The 27,984-nt window shown below is 42.0% G+C and overlaps 2 protein-coding genes across 4 annotated transcripts; both read right to left on the bottom strand.

The window, feature by feature from the left end:
• LOC118782122 (zinc finger protein 91-like) lies at positions 1-3,821 on the bottom strand. Its single transcript, XM_036535419.1, has 4 exons — positions 3,731-3,821; positions 2,818-2,922; positions 1,854-2,353; positions 1-1,745 (listed from the first exon to the last, which is right to left on the bottom strand). Exons 1-4 carry the CDS (start codon positions 3,819-3,821, stop codon positions 1,038-1,040), a joined length of 1,404 nt encoding a protein of 467 aa, XP_036391312.1. The 3' UTR covers positions 1-1,037.
• Positions 3,822-9,351: 5,530 nt separating this feature from the next.
• Positions 9,352-21,119, bottom strand: LOC118776336 (sodium-dependent neutral amino acid transporter B(0)AT2-like). Of its 3 annotated transcripts, XM_036526612.1 has the most exons (13): positions 20,900-21,119; positions 19,919-20,009; positions 17,721-17,955; positions 16,531-16,688; positions 14,413-14,536; positions 14,086-14,261; positions 13,866-13,976; positions 12,867-13,108; positions 12,380-12,542; positions 11,976-12,177; positions 10,730-10,889; positions 10,244-10,406; positions 9,352-9,956 (listed from the first exon to the last, which is right to left on the bottom strand). In XM_036526612.1, the coding sequence occupies exons 3-13, from the start codon at positions 17,953-17,955 to the stop codon at positions 9,618-9,620; spliced, it is 2,073 nt and encodes a 690-aa protein (XP_036382505.1). In that variant the 5' UTR covers positions 19,919-20,009; positions 20,900-21,119; the 3' UTR covers positions 9,352-9,617. The 3 variants fall into 3 exon arrangements, with proteins under 3 accessions (XP_036382505.1, XP_036382524.1, XP_036382515.1); XM_036526631.1 differs by lacking the exon at positions 19,919-20,009; XM_036526622.1 differs by lacking the exons at positions 19,919-20,009; positions 20,900-21,119 and adding an exon at positions 19,118-19,566.
• Between the last annotated feature and the right edge of the window lie 6,865 nt (positions 21,120-27,984).

The following is a 27,984-nucleotide window of genomic DNA, read 5'->3' as shown; positions in this document are numbered from 1 at the left end:
GCCAGGCCACAAAGAGGCCGCTCTAAATGGAGGAAAGACCTGACCCCTTTGTTGCTATGGCTGCAGGGCTCAGGAGGGCACCAGCTGAAGGAACCAATAATTACATTACACAGGACGCACCAACACATCTCTGTGGTTTAATTAAGAAACACACAGTGTCAATTACAGTTCTGAAAGAAGGCAAGTACAGCTGAAACAAAACCTGCTGAATCTGAAGGGCCCTTGAATGAGGTATTTTGAAGATCTATCTCTGAGGTTTGGAGACCAAGAATTCCTTTTTTTCCATTTTATCTTAAATTATTAGATTCATTTAATTCAGAACCCCCTACAGCAACATTCCACAGCACAGTAGGTCTGTTAAGTGTCTGAACTATAGTACAAGTGTACAAGAGAGGAGCAGCTTCATTGCATTACACCCAGGCACAGCATTTGGTGGTACTGTAATATACAGGTTTCCAACACAACAGCGGAAGGAGAAAGACAATCTTTACAGACCAAACATTAAGGCCTAAACAGAATATGACAGATAAGGAGGAATGCTTGGTTACAAATAACTGGCAACATTTCAACTGTCCATTAGAGGTTGGTCATAATGAGAGGGGTGAGTTTCAGGTCAGTTTCTCTCCGGTCCTAAGACTGCTAGTTGCTGGAGGATTGCACATCTGTCTATCCCAGTACTGCTCTACAGTCTCCATCTCTCCTTTCTGGGCTAGCCTTGCAGTAGTACAACTATGAGGACTGTGCTGGTGGTACCAAAAGGAGTATTATTCACAGTGGGGGAAGGTGCAGTCCCTCTCTCTGTTAAACTTCAGTATCCCAGAAGTACATCAGGAGCACCCTCATGTTCTGTGAAGTTCATACCCCAGACCTGTCCTCATCCTGCACGCTCACTCAGCGTAGCTCTCAGTCTCTCAGCAGCATTGTGGGTAACACTCTACCATGTGACTCAGTGCATTATGAGCCGACATGAGCCAGTGAAGTGCCGGGAGGAGATCCACCCCCTTAACTGTCACCATCGGTCCTTTGAGTGCAATTACTCAGTTCTTGTCAGGATGCACACAGCGATGCCTCTTGAGCTGGTAGGAGTAGGTGAAATGCTGTGAGCAGCGGGAGCAGAAATAAGGCCGCAGCCCAGTGTGAATCCTCTCATGAGTCTTGAGCGCCCCCAGCTGGTTGAACTGCTTACCGCACACCGCGCACACATAGGGCGTCTCCCCCGTGTGGGTGCGCCAGTGCTTCTTCAGAGTCCCAGAGCGGCCAAAGCACTTCCCGCACTGGGAGCACTGGTAGGGCCGCTCGCCCGTGTGGGTACGGCGGTGCGTCTTCAGGTCACCCAGCTGTGTAAAAGGCTTGTCACACTGGTCACAGTGGTAGGGCACCTGGCCACTGTGGATCTTCATGTGGGTTTTCAGATAGCGGGCGGTTTTGAAGATTTTCTGGCAGTTTGGGCAGGAGTGTGCCTGTGAGGCCGAAGGCGGGGAGGAGTCACCATCTCCTTTTTCATCCTCTTCCGTTCCCTCACCTCCGTCCCTCGCCCCCGGGGAGTCATGAAGGGACTGGTGATCGCGCAGCAGGTCCAGTCGGGGGAAGCTGAGGCCACACTCAGCACACAGGTACAGAGTCTCTCCCTCCTCCTCCTCCCCTCTACCCTTACCCTTACCCCAGTGGGTTTGGTCCTGGTGGGAGCTGAGGGAGAGGAAGGAGGGAAAGCTCTGCCCACACTCGTTGCAGAGAAAAAGAGTGCTCTCCTCACAGCAGCATTCCTTCTCCCCCTCTCTCTCGCTCCCCGCTTCTCTCTTTCCCCCACAGTGAATGCAAGATGAGGTGCCCTTCTTCTGGACCCCTTTCCTCACTCGTTTAGATTCTGAAGCAGAGGAGAGAGCCTGAGCAGCACCTTGATTTGGAGCTTCCTTTGGAATGGGCACCGTTATCTGGGCTGAGCAGGGAGATGGAACTGAAGCAGAAGCCTTCATGGAATTAGAGGCTGGGGGTACAGTAGTATGGTTGGAGACCCTCACAGCAGTTTTGTGACTGATAATGCTGACTGTGGGACTTCCAGTGCTGTCAGAGGCTCGAGCCACCTGTGACTGACCGGCGGCAGTGGATTTGCCCCTTGCAGGAGCAGGTACGCTGGTGAGAGAGGACAGGGGGGATGTGTGTGAGGAGGAGGAGGAGCCCGAGGGGGCAGAAGGGGAGAAGGAAGCATTGTTCAAAGTGGCATCTCGACATCGCAGCATCTCCAGGTACTGCTTCCTGTGTGAACGCTTAATGTGTTTCTCCAGGTAGTGAGAGGCAGTGAAGCAGATGTCACAGTAAGCACAGGGATATGACACGGGCAGCTGAGCAGGCACTGCTGTGGAGACAGCAAGAGAGCATCACGACATTATACCTGCACAACAACTTCAATGTCGCATCACAACATTATACTTGCACAACGACTTCAATGCCGCATGCTAGTGACATTAACATTTAAAGGAAAAGCAGTGGCAATTACAGCTCTAGTTCTGAATGGACTCAGAGCTTTACTGCATCTTAATGTACATTCAGTATATGTCTTTTCGATAAATGTGATTCATGTTTAAAGTTTATTTAATGTTATTTCTTTACTAAACAATGATATTTTGCAAATTAGGCCTTTTCTGAAGTCAAGGAACACATTGCAAAATATTCTTATTTACATCCCTGGTAACAAAAATTTCACATCACCAAGTGACCTCATGGAATGTAACTACTTCATTAAACAGAGATATACCTATAGGTTTACAGCATTCTGCACCGTTTAAACATGAAACCTAAATCTACACAATTGGTATTCACCATTTCGTTTATTGGTAGACAGGGACGATATTGATAAACAAGAAGTGACAGGTCGGTCAGAGCTCTCCGCTTTCACTCGTAGCCTGTGAGATCCCTGTTCTGCACCTGAAATAAAAAGCACAGCATGTATCATGTACATCAACAAAATCATGCATACATAAATCCAGCAGATTACCTGTTAACAAAGTTTGCCCTTTTCACATATCAAAACAGGTTTTAACATTTGGCATAGTGTATTTTTTCAGTCAATGTCATCCCAGCCACTTAGTGTAAGAACTTGCTGTTAAACATGGCTAAAAAAGGCAAAGGTACAAGGAAAGAGCACATACACAAACAGACAAACTGAGAATGTACTAGAGACAGGTAAAGTTGTCAATAAAAGAAAAAAAAAAAACACCTCAATAATGTGTGATCTTTTCACTCTAGGTGAACGCTTCATAAAAGAAAACCCCAAACCCAAATAACTCATCATTCAATCACACACTGTCTACTTAAGTCCAAAGGAAACAACCTAGGTTCCAACAATAGCTAGAATAAATGCAAGTGTATTTATGAAAGCACAATTCTTAGTTTTCAGAAGCATGTTTCAGTCACAGACTTTCTTATCCTTGGATTTTTTCCAGTTGCTGTTGGACTGCAGGTTCTCTCCTTTGATACTACAAAATTCAATTACTGATATTACCCAACTGAAATGAAACTATAAATTCTAAAAAAAAAAGTACATTACATTTACATTTATTCATTTAGCATCCTATTTTATCCAAAACGACGTACAATGTGCAACATTACGTGCGATTCTGTTTCAGAGGGATGAAGTCTGTAAAGGTCTGTCAAAAACTTTTTGCTTGTTTGATCACAAATTGCACTAGATGGGATTCAGTGTGTGAAATGGCCAGAGTAATTTCTCAAACACCTTTCGGAAACGACGCCTCCAGATCCTCTCTGCGAATCAGGTGACTTCCATCCTCTGAGATTACCCATCTGGTCACGGTACTCCCTGCCATCACTAGGGGGAGAAAAAAGGCAGAGCTAACATCGACCAAACTGATCAGTCACTTACGAATGTATGGATAATAACACTACAATTAAAATGTCATGTAGCTACGAGGAAATTGTTTCGCCGGTTAGCTTGCCACTTGCACCGTAATTTGTCGCTATGTGCTGTGATTACTTAATCAGTTACAAAAGCACCTGTGTATATCCCAACAACATAAATGATAACATAAATAACTACCATTATGACAAAAAATTGCGTATTGTACACATCTATTATTAATTTAGACTCGCAATGCTATTACTAAACAGCATTATCGGGGTAAAAAATGAATATCTCCAACAGATGGACATGTGGGTGTTTTCACAAACCCTGCTCAAACAGCTCTCCACACCCCTCGACAATATTATGCTGTCAAGGTAGGTAGCTATTCCATTTCCGAACTGCAAGTTAAGCAAGAAAGATATTTAGCTAAATCAACACAGAAAACTAAAATTCTGTGGAATACAGTAAAACCAGATAGCTAACTTTAGATGTCGTTCTAATTTTCAAATATTTACCCAGCCAGTTGGGAAGCCAGCTAGCCGCAGCTAATCAACCGAGACAGTCAATATGCCATAACGTCGTTTGTAGTTAGATGGCTAGACAGAAAACAAAAGTAACAACCAAGGTAGATAGCTAACGTTAGCTATATCGATCGCAATGGCCCTGCGACCGAAAGGTATTGTCTAAAACCGATTGACAAGCTAGCCGGCAGGCAGGCTAAGTTAGGAACGTAACTAGATTAGCTAGCTACTCTGCTTTGACATAGCTGTTAAGCCAACTCTGCATATACTGGTCAAACATAAAACAGTAGTTACGCAGAACCCTCCATAGGTTGATTAGCTAGCTAATTAGACAGCTACCTACCAACAGACTGAGCTACAGCTAGCTAGCTAACGGTCTGTCCTGGGTTCGTACCAGCGGGAGCAGCAACCCAGCAAATCTCCTGTTTCCTCCTAGGGTTTAAAGCTGTTCTTTCTAAATAATGATAATTCTTCTGTCTTATCCAGACAGATCAAAGTCATTCTCCGGGTGTTGCGATCACTGAGTGCACAGCTGTGTTTTTGTTGTCTGCTAACGCATCTGATCTGCAAACAAAAGATTCAAAGCATTTCCCCCTAAGATCACCTCTTTTCGCCTACCGTGACCCCAACACAGTGCACCCACTTCAATATCGCTATTGGCCACGCTCTACACTTGTCGTTCCGCCCTCTACGTCCGAACACCCTTATTGGCCAATAGAAACAAATTGTGGGTGGAACCAGTGCGTCCAGTACCCCATTGAAGTAATCCAATGCCGAGTTTGAATCATTTATCCGTGCGTAATATCTCCATCCTTTTAGTTCCATATCTTCCTTAAAAACGCGCTCTTCATCACCCCCCATCTGCAGCATGTGATGAATAAATAGTGTCCCACTCGTATTCCACTAGAATAGTAAATCGACGGGGAAGACCATTTAGGTTAATTTCATGAGGAGGAAAAGTCAACTTCTCCACTTCTTAGGACAGATTTACTTAGCCTAGGAGCTCTTCGGAGATCCTGGGGGCTTTGCACCAACACTGAATCTGGTTACATATGTCCCCTTCAGTTCCTTCGCAAATAGGCAATGCCTTGAGGTCACCAACCACCACACACATCAAGACCCACAAATCATGTTGGACAAGCTGGAGCTGCAAGGGTTTCTCCCTCGATTCTGTACCCTCATATATCCCCCTTATCATAGTATGAATAATAGGTAGCTAGTCTGCTGTGTCTGTGATCCAATATGCCACATGAGATTCATTAAATGGATACTAACCTTAAATTTCATCTTACTAATGTAAATTGCTTAATACCATTGCTTCATAAATGTAATATGCTTCACCAAAATGAACATTATTTCTCCTGATACATTACTTCACAAAATGTATACTTTCATTTTACCCTAAAATGGAGGCTGTCTTCTCAAATCTGACAACCATGAAACTAAAGGCTAAGGGCTCAGCCTCAAATCCACCATTGTAAAAAACATACAAATTGTTTCAGGCTTTTAAGGTTATGAGGCAACTGAAATCTGTGTCATTTACTTAAATTACCTGAAAAATACAAAATTATAGTCCACTGAGACAATTATTTAGACTAAATACTGAGCTTACATTTCACATAAAAATGATGTATCACATCCAATTAATTCAGGGTCAACTCAGTTTATTTTTCATCTCTGCACAGAACACTTACAATATAAGACAAACAAAATTAAAACAAACAAAAAGATTGTTCCATACAATCTAGAATAACAGCTGCACTGTACATGCTCATAATCCACACAAATGTCAGACATTTCTTTATAAAAGCATCCTTTACCTCACAAGCACAAAGCTGAAATAAGAATATTCTAAAAGCTTTTCTTAACTCACAATCAGTCTTTCAGTGGGATCTGCTGAGAGGAGAGACTGTGGTGACCATTTTAACAACTGGGATGATTTTAGCCCTGTCTTTAAAAGCACATCTTTACTCAGACACTGCCTGTTAAGTGACCCCAACCAATCCACATTCAGGTGCCCAGAGACCCAACAATCATTCCACATCACCTCCCCTTGGTTAAACAGGGTGTGTCAAACTATCCACTTTTTCCACTTCACCAGGTATCCCAGGAGTGAATCAGTTGCTCATTAAGAGATGACTGCAAAACCTGGAGGACCTCAACCATCCAATCTTGGAACTGCCCATCCCTGGTCTACAGGCACTGTTTGTAGAGCTCTCACTCAGCATGGTGTGTGTGTGTGTGTGTGTGTGTGTAAACAGTACTATCCAACTCTATGAAAATGACTTTCTGACTGTACATGAGGCTGTCCCTCTGTAGTCCTAGAGGGTTATGACAAAATATTGGCTGCACAAACTGCTGTTTGCACCAATACAATCAAACAAAAAACATTAAAAGCCCTTGTGCACTGTACAAAAACCATGAAGCCACTGACACTGAATATAATTCACAAATCAAAACAAGTTGATCTTTGTAAGGCTTCGGCTGTGACATGTAAAAAAAAAACATGGTGAATACCTTTGATGCATTTTAGTACAAAGTACACGCAAAAAACAAAAACATTTATATACATATTGACAGATTTTCTAAGAGTAGGAAGAAATATATTAAAATATTTATAACTTCAAACACTTATAACAAAGTTGTTATCTAATCCCCAACAACAGTGTTCTTCTGTTTTCATAGCCAACACCTGGCTCCAAAATGATTCAAGGCACTGAACAGACACATTTCATCTTATGATCCAGAGATACTGGAAATATGGGTCCAAACATGAGAAATACCTTGTATTCCTACAGTTTCTGTAAAAGTGTCTATATAAGTATTTGTATGGATTAGCGAAATGCAGCATTATACACCTGTACTGTGAGGTTCTGGCATAAATCAGAGGTAAAAATATAATGCTGTATTGTCTAGGAAACGACTTCAAGTCAACAGTTTCTGCTTAGCAGTGAACATCAGAGCTCTTCTCCCTTGTGCAGGACAACACACACTAGTGTCTAACTGTTGTGCAGTTAAGAAGATGTCCTCTTTAACAGTTCATCAGCTCTGGTAAAATTAGGTTACTGTATTACTGCATTCAGATAAAACGGTAATGATTGCATACATCCATTCACTGAAGTATCTCTTAAATCAACTCTGGCTTAGCTGGCAAGGCACTCATCTTGAAAGCAGACTGTACCCTACGGCCCAGGTCAAAATCTGGCCATGTCATCTGCCAACAATGACCAGGAGCAGCAGCAGAATAAATTGGCTTAGCCAATGAACCTTGACCCAGGGGGCCCGAGTTTACCTCTGGCACCCTGAGATTCATCAGGCACCTGAAAGCCACTCAGATGAAGTCAGCGGAGTAGCACCTATACTCCACAGAGCAACCACTTCACTGTGATGCACTGTGTGACATGAAGTTTGAAAAACAGTTGTTGGCTGAGAGCAAGTGTGTCAAAGGATTGTATTCATCTCACTTTGACACTTCTGTCACTAATGTATAATTGGCAATTCTAAAACAAGGTTGCACAAAGGGGTAAAACTGATATTTTAGTGTTCCCTTCCAACCTCTGCTTCTATTATGATACAAAATAATATAACCCTCTCTTGAAAATCTCTCACCTATTTAATTTCTGTGAAGAATGACATTAACTGCATGACCAAAATTTCTACATGATTAAAATGCAAATACAACCAATTAACAGAGAAACATTGCCTGTTTGAACTCAACTGAACATATGTTACACTACATTTTAATAAAGCACTTGTCACAGAAAATGTTTACTGTCACTGACTCCAGCACTTGTAAAGTTTGAGAACCCCTGACATCATAGTAATTATCTAAACTGGACAGGGAGATGAGTATATACACGCAATCAAAATTTTACATAAATACTGAATAAATAAAAAAAAAAAACAAACTTATAACTTATGGTCCTTTTTCTAGCCTGTCCTCTCTGGATATACAACACAGCACCCTGACTGGTGGAGGTTTAAGTTGGGCTCATGAGTGACTCTGTAGGTAAGGGTGCTCAATCTGTGCACCGGTGGCACACTATAACCCACACCAGTTCGAAGCCAGGCTGTCACTGGCCAACTATATCTAGGTGTGCACAGTGCTTAGACATAACTGGCCTGGTCTCCCTGGGATACGGAGGGCCAGGATTCATCAGCAAGGGTTCCTCAAGTTGCTGCTGTATCACCTTTGCCGTTTCTCCGATTGGCACTAAGTCTTCTATAGTGACTGTGTGGCTTTAAGTATGAAAAACAGCCATTTTATCAATAGACTGCACACATCCTGTTTCACCGCTTCATGTAGCAGTATGGTGGATACCGTTTTGACCCCAGCAGAAAATGGTCAATTCATAATTCCAAAAGATAGGGTGAAAATATACAATGGTAAAAAAAAAAATACTGTAACACTTCACCTAAAAGGCTATCAGAGAGATATTATGGTTGCCTTTTCTCACTCCCTATTCACCTCTACACCTCACTGTAGAGGGAGAAGGGAGTAGTAAGGAATGCTGCCCTTGGGCATGCTAAATGCAAGCCCCTGAAGTATCTACAGAGGATCTTAATAGCAGCACTGTAAGGATATTCTGAAATGACTGCATTCACATTTTTAGATGATCACGGACCAACACTTATCTAGCAGTTCAAAAAACAACAATGAAAATACCATCCATGTTATATGAATCTGTCTGGCTTTGTGCTAGTCTGAGGGAAAAAATGGACACTTTATACGCCTAACTTCATCTTCACAATTGTGCTTTTTTATGTTGGTCCTGGTAAGCATTAGTGGGAGGTGTCTAAACCTACCCAAAGTACTGACTGTCCTCTGGAACATGTAGGCTTGGGTTTGTGAATGTTGGAGCAATGTTTACACCGCTGAGGTGTGGACAACCTTGACTGAATATAATGTTTTCCCTTTTCTACTCCCCCCACCCCCCCCGCCCCCCACAAGTGTGCTCACACGGTCAGGTAAATTACAGCTTGGTTTTATATACTAAACAAGTCATGTAAAAATACATGGCTGTAGTTGTGTTTCCATCTTGTAGACAACTAATACAGAAAATGAAATGTTTTTATACTCATCAAATATGGAATCGCTCATTTTATGCTTCTTGTGTGTATGTACATATAAATGTACTTGCACATTTCTGTCCCACCCATCTACTACAGTTCAACTGATCTGTCCTTATCTCAAAAATAAAATTTTACGCTTCCATTTTCCAACTGCCTCTTTCACTCTCTCATACCCCAGTAGTATCTTCGCCATCTTCTGCTTCCTGGGGGAGGGGTTGGTAATTGTCTGCACCCAATGGAAGGACAGAATTGCTGCAAGTGCCATCTTCTCCATCATCTTCCTCCAATGGGGTTAGTGCAGGGGTAAACTCTGGATCATCAGAGTTGCACTTGGTGTATTGCTCTCTCTCCACATCCTGCTCATTCCCTCGCTCTAATCCTCTGCCCATTCTGGTCTTCAGAAGAGAGTGAATGTAGCCTATGGGGACTGGCAGAGTGGCAATCACAATAAGCACTGACAGAACAGCCAGTGCCCAGTCAGGATACTCCAGATTCATCTCTGAGGCCTGGGATAAACAGGGAATAGCAGGGGTATAGGGAAGACAAGGGGAAGAGGCAGTTAAAAATCACTCAGTGACATGAGTCATCATGGAAGGACTGCTTTCACTCTCAATAAGGGTTTAGGATGAAAATGACCTAAGACTGCAATAAATACAAACATAGAAGAAATTAATAAACATGGGGGAAAAAACCTTGAAAATGAAGCTCTGTATGTACAATGAGAAAGCATGCCATTCCCCACAGCTGTTCAAAGGAAGGCATGTGCTGGGACTCGTGAAAGCTGTAGTCTTACCGTACTTTGGTTCCAGGCAGTATAAGTGGGACGCTTGAAGAACATGCGCAGTAAGCTGGATCCCAGTAGCCCAATCATGGCCAGAAGGCAGACATACTGCCACAGATACTTATACAACACCGGGGGGCGCCACTGTAACATGGTCTTTATATCATCCAGGAAGCTGCAACAAAGGACAGCATGACATCATTGTATGAGTTGTTGCCAACCATAACACCTACACCCTCTACATAGTGACTAAAATATACAAATATATCCACTCCCTCCTCCACTACCTCCTCCTATGATGGTTCATAAAGTTACTGAATACTGAAAATTCTCCTTGTTTGTTACGCTGTCCATCATAACATAAGGAGTCTACATCATCATCTGTTTTGGATTAGCTGCACACGACTGCTTCACAGCTGCTCACTGTAATTCTACTACTACAGTGTCCAAATTCAAACCATTCTTCACACCATGTTTAAACTCCATTTCCCTCCTTACCGGTCAGCCCCATACACCCAGGATACGCTGAAAGTCTCAAAGATGACAACAATGATGAGCGGCAGGGTGGCAGAGTAATCGTCGAACATGGTCACAAAGTAGTTCCCGCAGCGCTGGGTGAACACCAGCCCGATCACGAAGCCCACAGCACAGCTGCACACTGGGGAGTTCAGACACAAGGCACAATGACAGACCGTGGGAACACTGCAGAACTTCAAATCTGCAGACCAGTCCTACACACTTTGCAATGCACAGTGTGCAAGAAGTGAAGCCACACTGTGAGTGGTTAATATGTAAGCCTGGCTCAGTTTGTTCTCCTGTGAATTCCCAAGCCGTCGGGGTGCCCCATGTCTGAGACCACCATGTTAATCAGCAACACTGGGGCAATGAGAAGTACTACACAACCACGTGAGCTCACTGTTGCATTGTAGAGCCTGTGTGTGAGATGTGGCAATTCAGGTTGAGCAATCAGAAGTCACTCAACCTCAAACCACATCTCCACACTGCTGCACAACTCATCCAGTATACTGCATCAGTAAGCCATTTGGCAAGGGGATAGTTGTGTGTACAGAAATTGTGTAAAGAAGCAGTAGCACAATGGCATTCATGCATTGGAGGTGGGCAGCTGGGGGAAATTTCTCAGTATGGAGCTGGTCAGGAAACAGACATGGGCAGAACACCTGAGCTTAACTGTACATCTCATTTTTCCCTCTTTCAAGGGTTTCAAAATATGACATGCAACAGCACAACAGCACCAATTGTTTGTGTTGCAGTAACACTACATTTACATTTACATTTATTCATTTGGCAGACGCTTTTATCCAAAGCGACTTACATAGGTTACAGTTCTTTACAATGTTATCCATTTATACAGCTGGATATTTACTGAGGCAACTGTGGGTTAAGTACCTTGCCCAAGGGTACAGCAGCAGTGTTCCAGCTAGGATTGAACCGGCAACCTTTCGTTGGCAACCGGCAACCTACCTAACACTAGTTAGCCAGGCTACTAGCAAGCTATTGTAACATTAACAAGGTCAGCTAACTACACAGATATAATTAGAAAAGGCACTGTTCAGCACAACTAGCTGGCTAGGTGGCTAGCTGGCTAGCTGACTTGGCTGTTTCCAAGCTAGCCAAATAAATAGCTAATTCTGATTGGCAGTCACAGTGATAATGAATAAGTGAAGGATGGCTGCATCTGTTGACACATTAAGAGACAATGAGACAGCATGTTACAGAGGTTTACCTGTGAGCAGGGTCTTGTGGCGGGATAGAGTTTTGAAGTTGTCGATGAGTGGAGTAAGGATTCCCTGCATGGTGCCGAACATGGTGCTAAGGCCCAGGTTGAGCAGCATGAGGAAGAAGAGTGTCGACCAGAAGGGACTGGCAGGGAACAGAGACATGGCCTCCGTGAAGGCGATGAAGGCCAGGCCTGTCCCTTGCACTCCCTGACAGGGAGAGAGCAGGAGAAAGAGAGAGAGAGAGAGAGAGAGAGAGGGAAAGAGAGAGAGGGAGAAAAAAGAAAATACACAGAGAAAAAGAGACGGGGCATTAGTCAGGAGGGCTTTTCATAGACTCAGGGCAACAGAATGGGCAACAGAAACATATGAGACAGAATATGAGATACAAAAGCTGGAAAGATCAAGACACCTTGTTCATCTCTGCCTCCAGACTGCAGTCAGTGATGTTTTTCTCTGTTATTTTACTCCCATGGTGCTGAAACCACTGTCTGTACTCCTGAAGGGACACTGAGCTGGGATCAGACACATTAAATGGAGCCATCACGTTTGTGGAAGACAGGAGCACCAAATTGCTGAGGGGGAGGTAAGAAAGAGAAGTCCAGTGTTCAACATGAAAACATAAGAAGCATGTCAGGCAGTTTACAGGTACAGGTTAACAGACAAATTCACCATCTTACAGACATACCAGTCCAACAGAGAAACACACACACAATAAACGTACACAAAGTACCCAGAATGACAGAATTACACCTTCAACTGACCACCTGAACACAGACATAGACACAGACACACACACACAGACACAGACAGACGCAGACAGACAGACACACACACACACATACACACACACACACACATACACACACACACACACACCGCTCCCCCGGACTCCTCACCGGCTCACGCAGTCCATGGCGATAGTCTTGGCTCGAAAGCCCAGAACAGCAAACACGACCAGGGAAGCCAGTACAGAGGTGAAAAAGTTGATGAAGGAGACCATGAGCGCATCACGGTGGCAGTTGTTGGTGGGAGGGTTATAGGAGGAGTACGCAATGATGGAGCCAAAACCCAGCCCCAGGGCAAAGAAAACCTGTGTGGCTGCCTGACGCCACACCTGCACCTCCCCCCAGATGCTCAGCTGGAGACAGAATAGGACAGGTAAAAAGGGCGACTCACACATGAAAAGCATCATAGGGGATCTTAATGGAGAGCAGAAGTACAGACTTCCACTGTAACCAGACATTTTATTCCAAGAAAAAAAGTGTCATTCATTTGCAAACACAACAACAGTCTAAGTGACTCCAAGACAGTTCAACACTTCACAGTAGGCATAAGACAAAATATTGAATTTTGCAGAACCAAAAAATGACAGAACATTTTGTGTCTCTAAGAGTATCCTGCATAATTAGCTTAGACCTAATATGACTCAAACTGAAACTGGCTAGAAAGTTTCCCCCCTAAAAATATCAGTGGAATTTTTTACTTGCAGCTTTTTACTCTGTATACTCCTTTTAGAAAATATCTGACCTCTTATGTTGATACTGGAGCTTAACTTCAGTTACTTAGTTTCCATTCTACCCAAAATGTCAACATACAAGTAAATGAATGAAGGCTTATGCCCTTTCACATACAGAACCAAGTACCCAAGCATCCAACTTACCTGAATTAAGAAAATGCCAAATACAAGGCTAATCTGCAACTGTGGTATGCTCCTACTCTAGCTAGCTAGCTAAACAACTGCATTCCCATTACATTACCGCTTGTGAAATTTGTGAAATGTGAAAGGTTTGCACTGAGCTGTTAAAAAAAGGGATATGATATGTACGGCACCTCTATACACCATTCCTGAGGCAGTCCGGGGCAGTAACAGATCTGCACCACCAAAGGGAGCATACCTTTGGGTAGAACATGTAGGTGATACCTTCTGACGCTCCATCCAGCAGCATTCCTCTGATGAGGAAACACAACAGCACCACGTAGGGGAAGAGTGAGGAGAAATACATCACCTTAGAGAAAGAAGAGAAATGGGGGGGAAGGGGTGTTAATTCAGTTCTTCACATACAGACTATCATTGGTAAGATGCACACAGCACACAAATGCAACAGCTTTCTGTACCTTCCCAGACGACTTGATGCCTTTGATCATGGCAAGACAGACAATGGCCCAGGCTGCCAGCAGACAGGCAATCATGAGTTTATTGAACTCCCCAGTCTCATCAATGGAGTCTGTGATGTCTAGGGCTTTGCGGAACCAGAAGTACGTGGTTGGAGAACTATCCTCACATTCCTTTACTGAAAAAGAAGGGGTCCGAACAAATACTTTAATATCTAGACATCTAGACAGCAGGACACACCGGTCAATGGGCAAAGTAGCACCGACTTTGATCAAATGTGGTACACACATACCTCAAACATTCTCACTCGTTACGGGACACATACATACCCGTCTTATTGTTGCTCAGCTGAGGACACTGCTGCCAGGGCAGCGGGTACTGGAAGGAACTACCCAGGTAGAAGAGGCTCCACCCAATGATGACATTGTAGTAAAGAGCTACAAAGAAACACACCTGGGAAGGGAAAGATGGCAGAGTTAACACAGCACTACTAACACACATGCTGTCACCATACCACATAAACACTGGCTGAGAACAAGGGAACGGAAACAGCACACCCAAAGAAAACAGTGTCACACTAAATCAAAAAATCAAAACTAATCAAAACTAAATTAACACTGAAATTAACAAAATGGACAGGTGAACAGAAGAGGGCTGACAATGACATCAACTAACACTTTAACCCCCTGCGGTAAGAGGGAGTTTTCACGTACAAATCTTAACAAAGAAGTGCACACCGCCACACAAGGCCACTGGCACAGAGCCACACAGATAGAACAACTAACATTTTTACTGATAACATGACCCATTTGCCAGCTCTTTTCCCATACTAATGAATAATATAAATTTCACTGCATACTCACACACCAAAATCATAATTTCAATACTTATAATTAGATAAAACAGAGAAATGTTCTGCATCACAAGTATCCAACCAAACCAAGTGTATTTAAAGACAGACACAGGCTTGCAGATGTGTCCTTGGAGGTCAGATATTAGGAGACGATGGATTCAGTCTTCTACATCTGTGATAAAGTGCACAGAAGCAAAACTGTAACAACGAGTCTGCAAGGCCAAATAATTGATATTTTTTAATTGAATGAATGATGAATTGAATTTTTTTTTTAGTGTGAGTTGCACTAATCTCATCCTGATTTTAATAAACTGTATAAAATGCCAGTTTATGAAAGTTTGTGAAAATCGATGTTCATTAACCTTAAAGGAGACATTTGGTACACCTGTGAGCTCTGTACAAATGTAATATTTACAGCGAACTATTAAGTCGGTATGTAAACTCACATGCACGAAAGGGGGTGTAATAATGGAACTGAAAATCAAATTTGGCTTTGCGAAGTGTGCTACATAAATAAGGGCGCTGTAACAGTAAAGTCCCAACACTCCACTATCTTACAGGCTTAAGGGAAAATAGTGCTTTTAGTCCCAGGCTGAGTAAATGATATGGCCGTAGAGTTAAGTACACACAGGCAGCCCTCCAGCACTCCGAGAACTGGCTGACCATGGAGATCAGAGCACTTCAGTGAAGTAGTTACCAGACATTAAGAGACCAGTGTAATTGACAGTGAGTGTCCAAATGCACCTGCAACCCAGCCAAACCTCACATCCAAGTTCACATCCATAAAGGCAAAAGTGTAGCATGACACCAGCTGCTCCCCCAACTCTTATTATTCAGAAATATTATAAATACATTATAAAATATAATACAATATCCACAGATGGAAAAACTTTATATGCATAGTCAATATTGGGGCATCAATGATAATCAACTGGGAGGAAACCCACGTTTTTTTCAGCTGTACAATGCCTGCTATTGTGGAGCGTGGAGGTTATACCATATCACCATCACCATGCTGCAACTTTCTTTGGATTGCAGATCTTCATCATGATCAATCACTAGCTGGTCACCTTATATATTGTGCAACAAGAAACCTGAAGACAGTAATGCTGCCTTTCAAGCACCATACCTCACTATGAACATTTGCGGTTTCGTCTGAATGAAAACTATTATTTGCTGTATTTAGTTAGCTCACCTGCATCCTATTTACCCAAACAAGCAGTCTACAATGTCATCAGTTATTTATCACTCCAGCCGACCATCATTTGTTAACTGATTGACTAACTTGACATCTAGTGGACAAAATGATTGAAATTTCTGAAAATGAATTAGAAATATATCTCATCAACTAAAGACTCAGAACTCACCATCACCAGATTAAAAGAGGCTTACAGTTGCCACTGTGGCAATGCAGAAAAGAAAAAAAATTCTTGTTTAAATGTTTGGCTAAATAAATTATAGGTAGGCTGCTGTTTTTAGACTGCATGTCTGCAGGTGAAAACAGTGGAGACTGGCATTGTGGGGGCAGCTCGTCTGAGATAAAAGGCAACAAGCTTTGGCAACACAGCAGATAAAATGTGAGCTCTTTTCTCACCACACAGCTGGAGTATCCAATCCCTGCCAGTTTGGGAGAGATGTGCTTCCACACCCCGATGCTGCCCTGTCGGATACACTGTCCCGCTGCCAACTCCAGGAAGAAGAGTGGAATCCCAACCACCACCAAGAGAAGCACATACAGAAGGAGAAAGGCCCCTGTGAGGAAAAGAGACACAAAAAAGACATTTACACAAAGCTGATGTTTTTCTTTTTTGGTGGATGGAAAATCTAAAAACACAGCCCCAAGGTCACTCCCCACTTAATGAGCCCAAGACACCTGCCACAAAAGCTCCTTTAAAGACACAGTTCTGTAACCCATAAAGACTATAGAGGAGTCATGGCAAAGAGATGAAGCCAGACCTATGAATTTACAGTTGTACCTTCTGCCATCTCAGTTCAATCACACTATTTAAATGATGAGTAGGTACTGCGGCATCTAAAATGTGCTTTAGCTCACTGGCATTACCAAACCTGAAAGCTTCAAAATGTATAACTGAAGGAATGAATCTTCCTCCATCTAAGACTTAATTTTCATGATCAAACTTAATCCTTCAACCTGAGATTAAAGACAACTTCAAAACAGTTTTATAACAGTCAAGCAAGAGCCAGCACACACCACAGTAATGCTGGGACAGTTAGATAGACATTATCTAAGTTCATAAAGAATCAAAGTTGGAATCAAACTTCCTTGCACAGCCACTCAGAAGTCACCCCTGTCTTTCGATAACATGTACTATTCATGACATGAGCCTCATTTGTCTGCTGTCCGCTCACTCAGTGTGGTTAGTGTCTCCATGTTTTTAAATTGATAGAGCCAGCTCTCAAAATATGTGATGTGACAGACATGGTAACTCTTCAACCAAAACTAGCTACTTAGTTGTTACATCGAGCCGCATCTTGCCACAGCAGATGAATTTTCATCTGAAGTCCTATGTAGCTTGTGACTGGACAACAACAGATTGTACAAAGATGACCAACATGAGCTTTCACAACTGTACAACAACAGAGGGGCACTGCCACTGATGTTCCACAAGTGCTTTTTGACTAACATGATAGCTTTTTTATTTTAAAGCAAAAAGCAACCCTAGAGTGGCTACTGACCCTGAAAGTTACCCCTCAGAAAACGGCAGGTATTTTGGACCCTGATGGTGTCAAAATACACACACAAAACAAACAAGCAGTACTCACCTCCTCCATTCTGATGACAGAGGTAGGGAAATCTCCACACGTTCCCAAGGCCAACGCTGAATCCCACTTGAGCTAAGAGATACTGCACTTTGCTACTCCAGGCATCGCGGGAGAGGTCCGCGGCTCCACCTCCTCCTGGGCTCACGTCTCCGTTCACCTCCAGCAGCTGGACCTCAGACTGCTCGTCTGTCATACTTGTCCCATTCTCATCAGTGGGCAAGGGGGCCTTCTCCATCTGAGTGGTACAGAGGGAGAGTATGATAAGCACAGAAACTGCACAGACTGTAGCAATTCAGTCATACACTGTAATGCGAGACCACACAAGGATAACCACTGTAATTTGTTAGGAGAGGCACACAGCATCACTCCACCAGCTCTGGATCACAACATTTCTTCTAAGCTAATACACTAGCAGCACTATCACGTGAGAATATCTTCTCCAGTTGCAAAACTACATAGACTGCACTCTTACTGAATACTGAATTCTTTGAATACATCAGGAAAAGTAGCTCCCAAAATTGTAGAAATAACTAAATTAAATTTAGTCAGGTTGCTGTTGACTATCACAGAACATTGTAATGTTCAACTTTCAATGTATTAGCTATGGTCTGGAGGTCAGCGGTTCAAGATGGATCATTAAGCTGTATTTTAAAAAATGTTTTATATTCAGGCATCTTGTACGTGTTTCTGAAATTTACACAACTAAACATCTTTGTCTACAAACGTCAATAATTACAGTTTATCTCTTTTGCCACCACGCTGCAAAATAATACAAACAGTAAACAGAGAAACACGTAATATTCTAAAAATCATGGACACTCACAGCTGTTTATCGTCCCTGTCCTCTCTCAACGCTTCAGACATTCATAAAGTGCGCTGCCACTGTTAACCATGTGGGCTTCCAGGCTATGGCACTATTTTCGACCCTCGACAGAAACAGCGCTGTATTGTTTGAGAACCCAGTTTCTGAAATCCAGCTACTTTAATAGAGCTTCTGCAACTCATCATGAGAGATAATTAAAACACGTTATTAGAATTACTGTGGAATTTCATCACAAGCCAATGCACTTTGACAAAGGGAAATTAATGGAGAATTCTTGCCAATAGACTTAACGGCTCTCTCGTGTACACACTTGACACGCACCGCTTCACCGTTTCATTCGTGACTTAAGCACCCTTTACAGTAGCGTTGGCTAGCCTCCCGAAGATTAAAGACAAAGGAAAGGACCATAGCATACAAATAGTGGCCATCTACCTCCTCCAATGTCTTGCCCAAGACAGTTTAGCGCTATTCATTACGTACCATGAATACTGAGACAACACCACACGCGACAGCTGCTTGTTAGTTAGTTAGTTAGCAAGCTGGCTAGCTCGAGGAGAGGCTAGTCGATACTCACCTCAGTGATGCTACGATGTCCACGTTGTAGCTATCTCATTCAAAACCCTCTTTACGTTTAAAAACGACACACTTTGACACACATATAAGTATTTGCTCCAACTACAATTTCAGTCACACTTCCAAGTAATTAGTTACCGTCGTGGAAATTTTCATATTGCACATGTACAGTTACCAAACCAGTAAGCTAGCTTGCTAGATATAGCGAGCTACCAAGCAAAATGGTTAAAATTAACTAGCTCAGTAGCTGGCGGGTAGTACGCTAGCGTTGTCAATAGTAAACCCGAAACCCGAAATTTTGACATCAACAAACCTAGCAAGCTCGCTATCTAGTCAGCTTACTAGAATACTTTAGGCTTTCCGTAAACGTGTCTCCTATTCTAACTGTTGTAATTAATTAAGCTATGTATATATACATAATATTAAAATTATCAGCCACGTTTTGAAACCATTTTCTTCCTAATGCCATGCGGTTTCTGAGCAGCTCCTTCCTGTTAGTTACCGCCCTCCCTCCGTCCGCCGTTTTTATCATACCCTCCCGCACAGCGAAGTGCTTTCACCATAAAGGCAGCTGCTTTGTTAAGAACATTCACTTATAGTCTTGTACGGCATGGTTATTTTTAAAACAGTTCAACAACAAACTGATTTTTGCATGCATGTTTTTATCTAAGAGATCGCTTAGAGGAAATTTAAAGAGTACCATGTACATTTTCTGGTATGGGTACAATTAATACATTGTTTCAACATTTTCGTTTACACTTTGGTGTACGAATAACTGTGAGACATGTTAGGCTATACATACATAGCGGCTGAGGAAGTGGCGGTTTGTTGGTCCGACTTCCAGCAAGGCTCTACCTTGAGCAAGGTAGGCTATTGCTTCGGTTAATATCCAGCTGTATAAAAGAAAAAAATCATGCCAGTTATGCAAGTCGCCATGGAAAGGGACGTCTAATAAACAAAAGTTTGACGAAATGCATAGCTAATGCTGTGTAATGTATTAGTATCATGATCAAAGGAAAACGATGGCAGTGAAGCGATTTTTTTTACCCAATGCGCTGAAAACTTTGCCAAAGATTGCTTTTAACTGCAGATATCGGAGCCGTTTCGCAGATCGTCATTACTGTTTCAAGTGCATGATTTATAGTTAAATAAACCTGTCTTGAACCTAAGGATTGGGGGTTTTTGTTTGTTTTGGTATGTTCATATAAAAATTTTACTCGTGCAATTCTAAGGACGTGTTTCATGTACGGCTTCTACACAAATGACGACGTGTCACAAGCCAATGCAACTTATGATTAGAACACTTTTCTGACAAATCATAGTGCAGTCCATGTGTCCCAGACACCCGAAGTATGGGTCTCGTGGAGAACTCACTTTAACAATTTAGAATGCACGGAGCGACATGATGCAACATTGCAAACTGTTGCACTGACACTGACAACGTGTACAGAATTCCCTAACATACAGTGGTCCACACGGCTAGCACGGAATGTCAGTATTGTGCCAATACAGCAAAACAGCACGTAACTGAAGAAATAAAGAAAACATCTGAGCATCCCTTACTTATAGCATTAAGTCACAGTAGCAGCATACATGTGTGAAACACAAGCATACTCAAAAGATTCATTTTATTTTCTTAGATCAAAATGATGTCCGTTGATCTCTGTGTAAACAATGAAAAACAAACCACAGAGGTACCATTATCATACATTTGTATCAACAACACAGCATGTCATATGTGCACTGAACTATAAAAAAAAAATACAGTCTTTATTGTACTTACTCTGGAGTTATGAGGACGTAGCCTTCAATGTCACAGATAGGCACTTCTCTGTCGTCAACACGGATATTCTCAAGAAATACTTCTAAACAACTCCACTTTACTCGCTGTCAGTGGAATATCCAGTGGTGTGTAACTGTATGACATTCATTTATTGGCAAAAGTATTGGCTTTGTTGCAATATTCTTAACAGTGTCGTCATATACTGTATCATGCACTTATACAACAGCAAGCGCCACGTTGTATCAAAGAAGTACACGTCAATCAAACTCATTCTAAGTCGAGGAATCGTTCATTCGCGCTGTCATTGGTGCTCATAAGTCGGGCCCCACCCATGGATGTACGGTTGCCACTCTTAAAAAAACTCCCCGTTAAATGTAAAATTAGGCGTCGATAAACGTATAAAATATTTCACTGGTGAACATCATTGACATCATTTCTTTTCTGTTACATTACAGCATCTGCCTTTTCTAACCACTATTATGCTGACGGCACTCAGCGATTTCTTTCACTTCCTGTGGTTCACAGATCCCACAACACTTTACCACCCACCTAGCAGAAATGTTTACATGTATGTTTAACCACCAGCTTGAAAAATGCACATTTACTGTCACTGACTCTTCTGCACCCTTATTCTTTTTGTTCCTGTGAAAAGCACATAATATGCTTTACTTTGTCATGAAGGTGTTGGAAGTTACGCTGGATAAGACCATCTGCCAAATAAATACATTCATATTGTTCTTGTGTAATGCAAATATTAACATTACATTCATTTAGCAGCCACTCTCATCCAGAGTGACTTTACAGCACAAAAGAACAGAAGGGTATCCCTTTAAGTTGAATGAGCAGCAGTGTCAGACCAGGATAACAACACTCCCAGACCAGTGAATGTAAGCATAACACTGTTCAAGCCCTACCACAAATTAACTTGTGTAACCTGGTTTGACAGCCTAGAAACTAAGGGATGCCAAGTACAAACATTACCATACATCATAGTCACTAGATCACAGAATCCAAAACATTGTGATACTACACTTAAAACAACCAGCAAGTAATACAAGTAGCAGGTGTTAGGGAGTGGAACTGAGATTCAGTCTGAAGAGGTGGGTCTTCAGTCTGTGGCAGAAGATGACTAATGAATCTGCTGTCCTGACCCTCATGGGGAGTTCATTCCACCACTGAGGGACCAGTACAGACAGGGATTGTGTCAGAAAGGAGCAACCCCGTCCGATTGAGACAGTCAGTTTCCCCATGGTTGCAGAGCATAGTGATCTTGGGGGAACATACCGTTGAAGACTGATTGTAAGTATAAGGGGGGTGTCCCATTTACTGTCGTGTATGCCAGCACCAAGGTTTTGAACTTTATGCAAGTAAAAACAGGAAGCCAATGAAGTGAAGTGAAAGGGGGTGTAACTTGATTACCTTTATGGAGACTGAAGGCAAGACATGTTGCTGCATTCTGGATTAGTTGTAGGGGTTTCATGGTACAGGCAGACAAGCAAAGAGGGAGTTACAGTAGTCCAGGCATGAGAGAACCAGGGCCTGAACTAGGAGCTACACAGAATACATAGTGAGGTAGGGGCGGGTCCTTCAGATGTTGCACAAAAAGAATCTGCATGCTCAACTCACCGCTACAACCTGAGAGGAAAAGGAGATTTGGCTATCAAGCACTACGCCAAGGCTTTGAACAGTGCTATTGGTGAAAAGGCTTTAGGCTGAGGGAGAAGTCTTGAAACGTGGAGGACCTGGAGGGAATGTAAAGCATTTCAGTCTTAGCCAAGTTAAGCTTTAGGCGGTGGTCCACCATCTACAGCAGCATCTGAGAGCTGGTTTGAAAAAATGAAAGTTACAGAGAGCTACTCATGTGTTATATTACTCACACTTATTCACATAACGTATTAAAACACTCACATTAACCAGCTGAAATAAGCTACTTTTTGTATATAGGCCTACATGTATCAAATGTCAATATCCAAAGCTCACATTTTGGATCAAAAGTAAGAGAACGGGGTAAGTTGTCACACGGGTAAGTTGTCTCACTGTTTGTACCTCCAAAAGAAGAGGTGCTATCTCAAAAATCAAATACCTACTTTGTGTGACAATATGTTCTATGGTCAACTTCCTGTTCACATGTGGTCAAAGTCACTCTATTCTGAGGTGAGCACAATTTTCTTATTTTTCACCTTCAAAAGTAAAAAAATGACACTTTACATTTTATGTAATAAAACTTTGTTAGGTATGAATGTTCAGAATTATATTTTTGTACTGAGTAGAGGAGATATTAACGTGTCTCTTGATACTTTAGCTGCAGTCCTATGTCGAGCTAACCTTGAGATTTAGACAATATTAGCACACATGTCAGTTTGGGGCAAGTTGTCTCAGTGACTTTGGGGCAAGTTGTCACAGTATAAATAGGCACGTAGAACATGCTCAGTCAGTGCTGACACAAGTCTACCAACTCCAGAGGACATCTGGCCCTATCCAAAAGATGGCCAAGATGGCAAAGAAAATGTCGCAAAACAGCCGGCGAACCCGGGTTTACGGGATACCAAACTGCAGCTTTGACCGCGACGCCAAAGAGCCAGGCTGAGTTGGCATGGCAGTCAAAGCGCATACTCAACCACAGTGACAGCACTCTGTCACACACATAATATATCAAAACATCTTAAATTCACATCAAAGTCATAGAAAACATAGAAAACATTACTATGTGTTTATGACGTGAGATGTCACACAAATTTGGTGATCATTGGCCGCTATTTTGGAATATTAAGCCACGTTAAGCCTTTACCTTATAAGGGGCGTCAATAGAGAGGAAAACGCTTAATGTAAGATAACGTCCATAGGCTACTCATAGGATTCCGGTTTTGATTTTTTGACAGGTGAAAGTGTTTATGACAAGACATGTCCGAGAGAAATTTGGTGATCATTGATCGCTGTTTTGGAACATTAAGCCACTTTAAGCCTTTCCACGTTAAGAGCTTTAGAATGTCCCTGACGTGGCGCTGAACGTTGCACTGACTGAAACGCTGGTACCGCAGATGAGGCATACACACACACTTGTCCTTCACCTTCGTGCAAAAAAAAACTCGCGTTCCCATTCCTTAGGAAATAGCATGTTTTTTTTTTGTTTTGTTTTGTTTTTTTTGGCCTGGCCACTTTTTGTTCATCATAAATCTGGCTATTTTATAAGATAAATTGGCTTGCTAACACCACCGAAGTCCTTGCTTTAGCTCAGTAGCTACCTCAGTAGCTAGCCTACAGCGTATCTGATGTGATGACGTGTTGGCAAACTTGACAGTAGCCTAACTTATTTGATTGATAGCTGATATCATTTTGTGTTGGAGGGGGTGGGACACCTGAGTATTTGATTGGATTGAAATGGGAAGAGGTTTCCAGGATGCATTTATTTGTTGTTGGATTTTATTGTACATAATCTTTGAACCTTTTGGCAAGCTACTCAAAAACAGGCAGCGAGCTACGTGTTGCAGACCCCAGATCTACAGTGAAATGTCCTTCAGGCAAGCTGAGATGCCCAGAGAGACCTGCTGGTGGAAAAGACAGGATAAGTTGAGTGTTGTCAGCACAGAAGTGGTATGAAAAGCCATGGGAGGAGATGAGAGAGCCAAGAGCTTACATGTAAAGAGAGGCTGAGAGGCACACAGCCTGCGAAGAGAGACAAATTCATCAGACCGAAGACAATTTAAACAAGGTTCAAAGAACGGTCTGCAGGAGAGGTGAGCGAATGGAATCCAGGGCACAGGTGGTAGGTTGATGTGACGTAAGGAGATGAGCAACATCAACATCTGAAAGTGGAGAGAATTTAGAGGGTGGGAAGGAGGAAAAAGAGGAAGTAACGAGAGATGAGGGCTGTGGTGACTGGAGGGAGTTTTGAATGGCTATTAACAGTGAAACTAACCTGATCTTGTAGAAAACCAGATGTTCCACAACTAATGAAATACACTCTTGTAATTAGCCGCTTGATCAACCTCTAACAAAACAGCGCTGCGACCAAAACTTCCATACTCAGCTAATTATCAGAACAATAACACTAATTCGGCAGCAAACAATAAACACACAACAAACAAACTAATAAAGCTTACAAAACAATGTTGACAGAATTTTTTCTACAATGGTTCCACATTAAAATCCAAATCCACGTACAATTATGACATTTTTACATAACTGTAAATGTTGCATGGGTTACCGGAGACCCAAGAAATACAGTCCAAAATACAGCAAAAAATGTGTAGGTCCAAAGTTACATTTTTTTGTTTTTGGTCCAAAGTTACAAATAAGATTTAATAATTTATAACTGTTAGTAATAATGTATGTTCCACTATCTGTCCCACTTACACTGAGTGATCTGGTACTCCTCTATGTAGAAAACAGTTGGGCAAAAAAGTGTCATTTTAAAATTGTCAGGATATGGACATCTACTAAAGCATATGCAGCCCAGGATCTGCATATACAGTAGTTGTACAATAACACTTAAGTCATTAGTATATTGCAGACTGTAGATAAATAACAAACAGCAAAAGTGTATTATTTCACAAGTGGCATATAGGGTGTGACACACTTGTAGTCGGCTTATTGCACTATTGTTTGAGTAACTAGCAGTGTGTTTAAAGTTTATACTGAATGCTGAATTATAACCTAGGTTTGGTGTTGATAATGTGTATTTAATTACTAATATAGTCATGTTTGTCAATTATTGTGACATATTATAATAAGGCATATAGACCAATGCTAGTTATCTGCCTGTATGTAAAAATATTAACTTATTGTTCTGTACCATGCTGCTTTTCATGATGTACGTTCAAGTTCTATTTGGCAAGGGTTCCATTCAGAAAGTGAGGGCGGCAGTGTAGCATAGTGGTTAAGGAGCAGGACTCGTAACCGAAAGGTTGCAAGTTCAATCCACGCTGGGATACTGCTGCTGTACCCTTGGGCAAGGTACTTAACCCACAGTTGCCTCAGTAAATATCCAGCTGTATAAATGGATAACATTGTAAAGAACTGTAACCTATGTAAGTCGCTTTGGATAAAAGCGTCTGCCAAATGAATAAATGTAATTGGGAAGGTCTTTCACCTTTGGCGGCAAAATGTGGCTACTACTGCCCTTACAACTAAGCTTCTACAGCTTCACTGCAAATTATCACCTATTAGATCTGGACAGCCTTTGTGGGCACCATCCTCACTGTCTTTTTTATGACGAACATGTATCACCATTTTACTTGCTCAAATTTCTTGATTTGCAAGGTTGTTGTCCATTCAGCTGACACACAAATACAAGTCCCCCGGAATACTGAAAGCAAAAAGTAAACATGTTTAATTATCATTATGTATATCAATAATAATGATTATTTCCACTTTTTCCTTTGGATTTACTATTTATTTCAGCAGCAAAGGCACAGACGAGAGCCATTTACAACAGTCAGCAGGCAGCAGATACGCTGTAAGAGACACGTTCTGTGAAATGAACATGAAGTTCCCAGGTTATAGAGGGGGAAATTTTTGAGCAAAGATGGTGAGTTGGTGTGGACGGCCGTTGTAGTTTGGAAACAGAGGGATCAATTCAGTGCTGGGGTGTTTTATTGAAATATGGCTATATGGCTCTTCCAAGGGGTGTTGGGGTGTTAGGGGTTCTCACCATTGAGACAGTGGGTCAGAGGCGCCAGTAGGAATTTTGGGCCCCCTGAAAGGTTAATGCACTGGGCCCCATATATAAAAAAATATTTAGAAAATATATATATATATATGTAACATATGTAACAAAAATATGTGGTGGAATCTTTGAGGGTCCCTGTCTGCTGGGTCATCCCAACCCCTGCAGTGGGTAAATGGTTGTTTTCTAAGTTGCTGAAGACCATTGCACGTATTTTTATCTTGACAAACTTAGTTAGCTAGCTTAGCAGCTTGTGAGTTTATAGCAAACGAATAAAGATTTTTCACAGATTTTATTTATGGACACTTTTGTAACTATTAGGTTGGAGGGCTCATTCAACACGGCAGAGGGCCATTAAGGCATTTGTGTATTCCAAACCGGGGATACAACGTTGGAATAGTTTAGGTAACGACTTTTTATGCATTCACTATTGATTTGTGCAAGGTTTGTGGATATGGACGAATCGAAGCTGAAACTGTATAACGTTGGATATATAAAACGAACGAATTTATGGTGTGTGCCTATCTACAAAATCTAACATAGTTTTAGATGTAAATTTGCACACGGTGGTCGTATTCATTTTCAGCCACGGGAGTGGAATTTGGGAGGTCTTCGAAAGACCTTCGATGGGGTAACGGAATGCTGTTCAGAATGTGCTTTTGACCCCGAGAACCGAGTAGCCTACATTATGCCGTGTAAATCCAGAGAATTTATAATAGCCTATGCTCACGTGCTGATGACATGTATAGGCTAATGCAAATCGAATGGGTCCACAACTGTTGATGGGATTTTAGTGAGCACATGAATAATGAGGACAGTATTTACAAGGATGTGGTGGACATATTTTTTACTCTGGATGCTGCCCGCGTGTTATCTGTCGGTTCTTAAGGAACACATTGAACCTACTTTGCTACAGCTTCAATTCTTCTATTTTAGGAAAACCTTTTACAAATATTGTCTGAATTAATCTGGTCCGTTGCCAGCTGTTACTATACCGTCCTGTTTTTAAATTATGAAATACGTACCAGCGTTCTGAACTTTACCTCCCATTATCACCATTGTAATAACGGTTTCATGGAACTGCAGTGGAAACATGTTTTATCAAGTTGACACCTTTATTTTCAATCAAGAAGAGGAAGTCAAGAAAAATCGTCAAACTGAGAATATCACGTTTATGACGAACCTCTCTCTCTCTCTCTCTCTCTCTCTCTCTCTCTCTCTCTCTCTCTCTCGATGTCTGTGTGTTTATTGTCTCTAAAGACACACCTGAAACGGGTGTGCCAACATTCATGATGTAATAAAAAGCATTCTTCTGATTCCTCTATGTACTCTGGATGGTATTTCTCCATTATAAGTGATGTGTTTCACTAGCAAGAGGGAGTTGTGTTAGTTTTGTGTATGTGTACTACTTGCATGTAAG

This window comes from Megalops cyprinoides, chromosome 1 (assembly GCF_013368585.1).
Source record: "Megalops cyprinoides isolate fMegCyp1 chromosome 1, fMegCyp1.pri, whole genome shotgun sequence".
Lineage (NCBI taxonomy): Eukaryota > Metazoa > Chordata > Actinopteri > Elopiformes > Megalopidae > Megalops > Megalops cyprinoides.
Note: the sequence above shows the minus strand (reverse complement) of the source record. Positions and strands in the feature narration are given on the sequence as shown.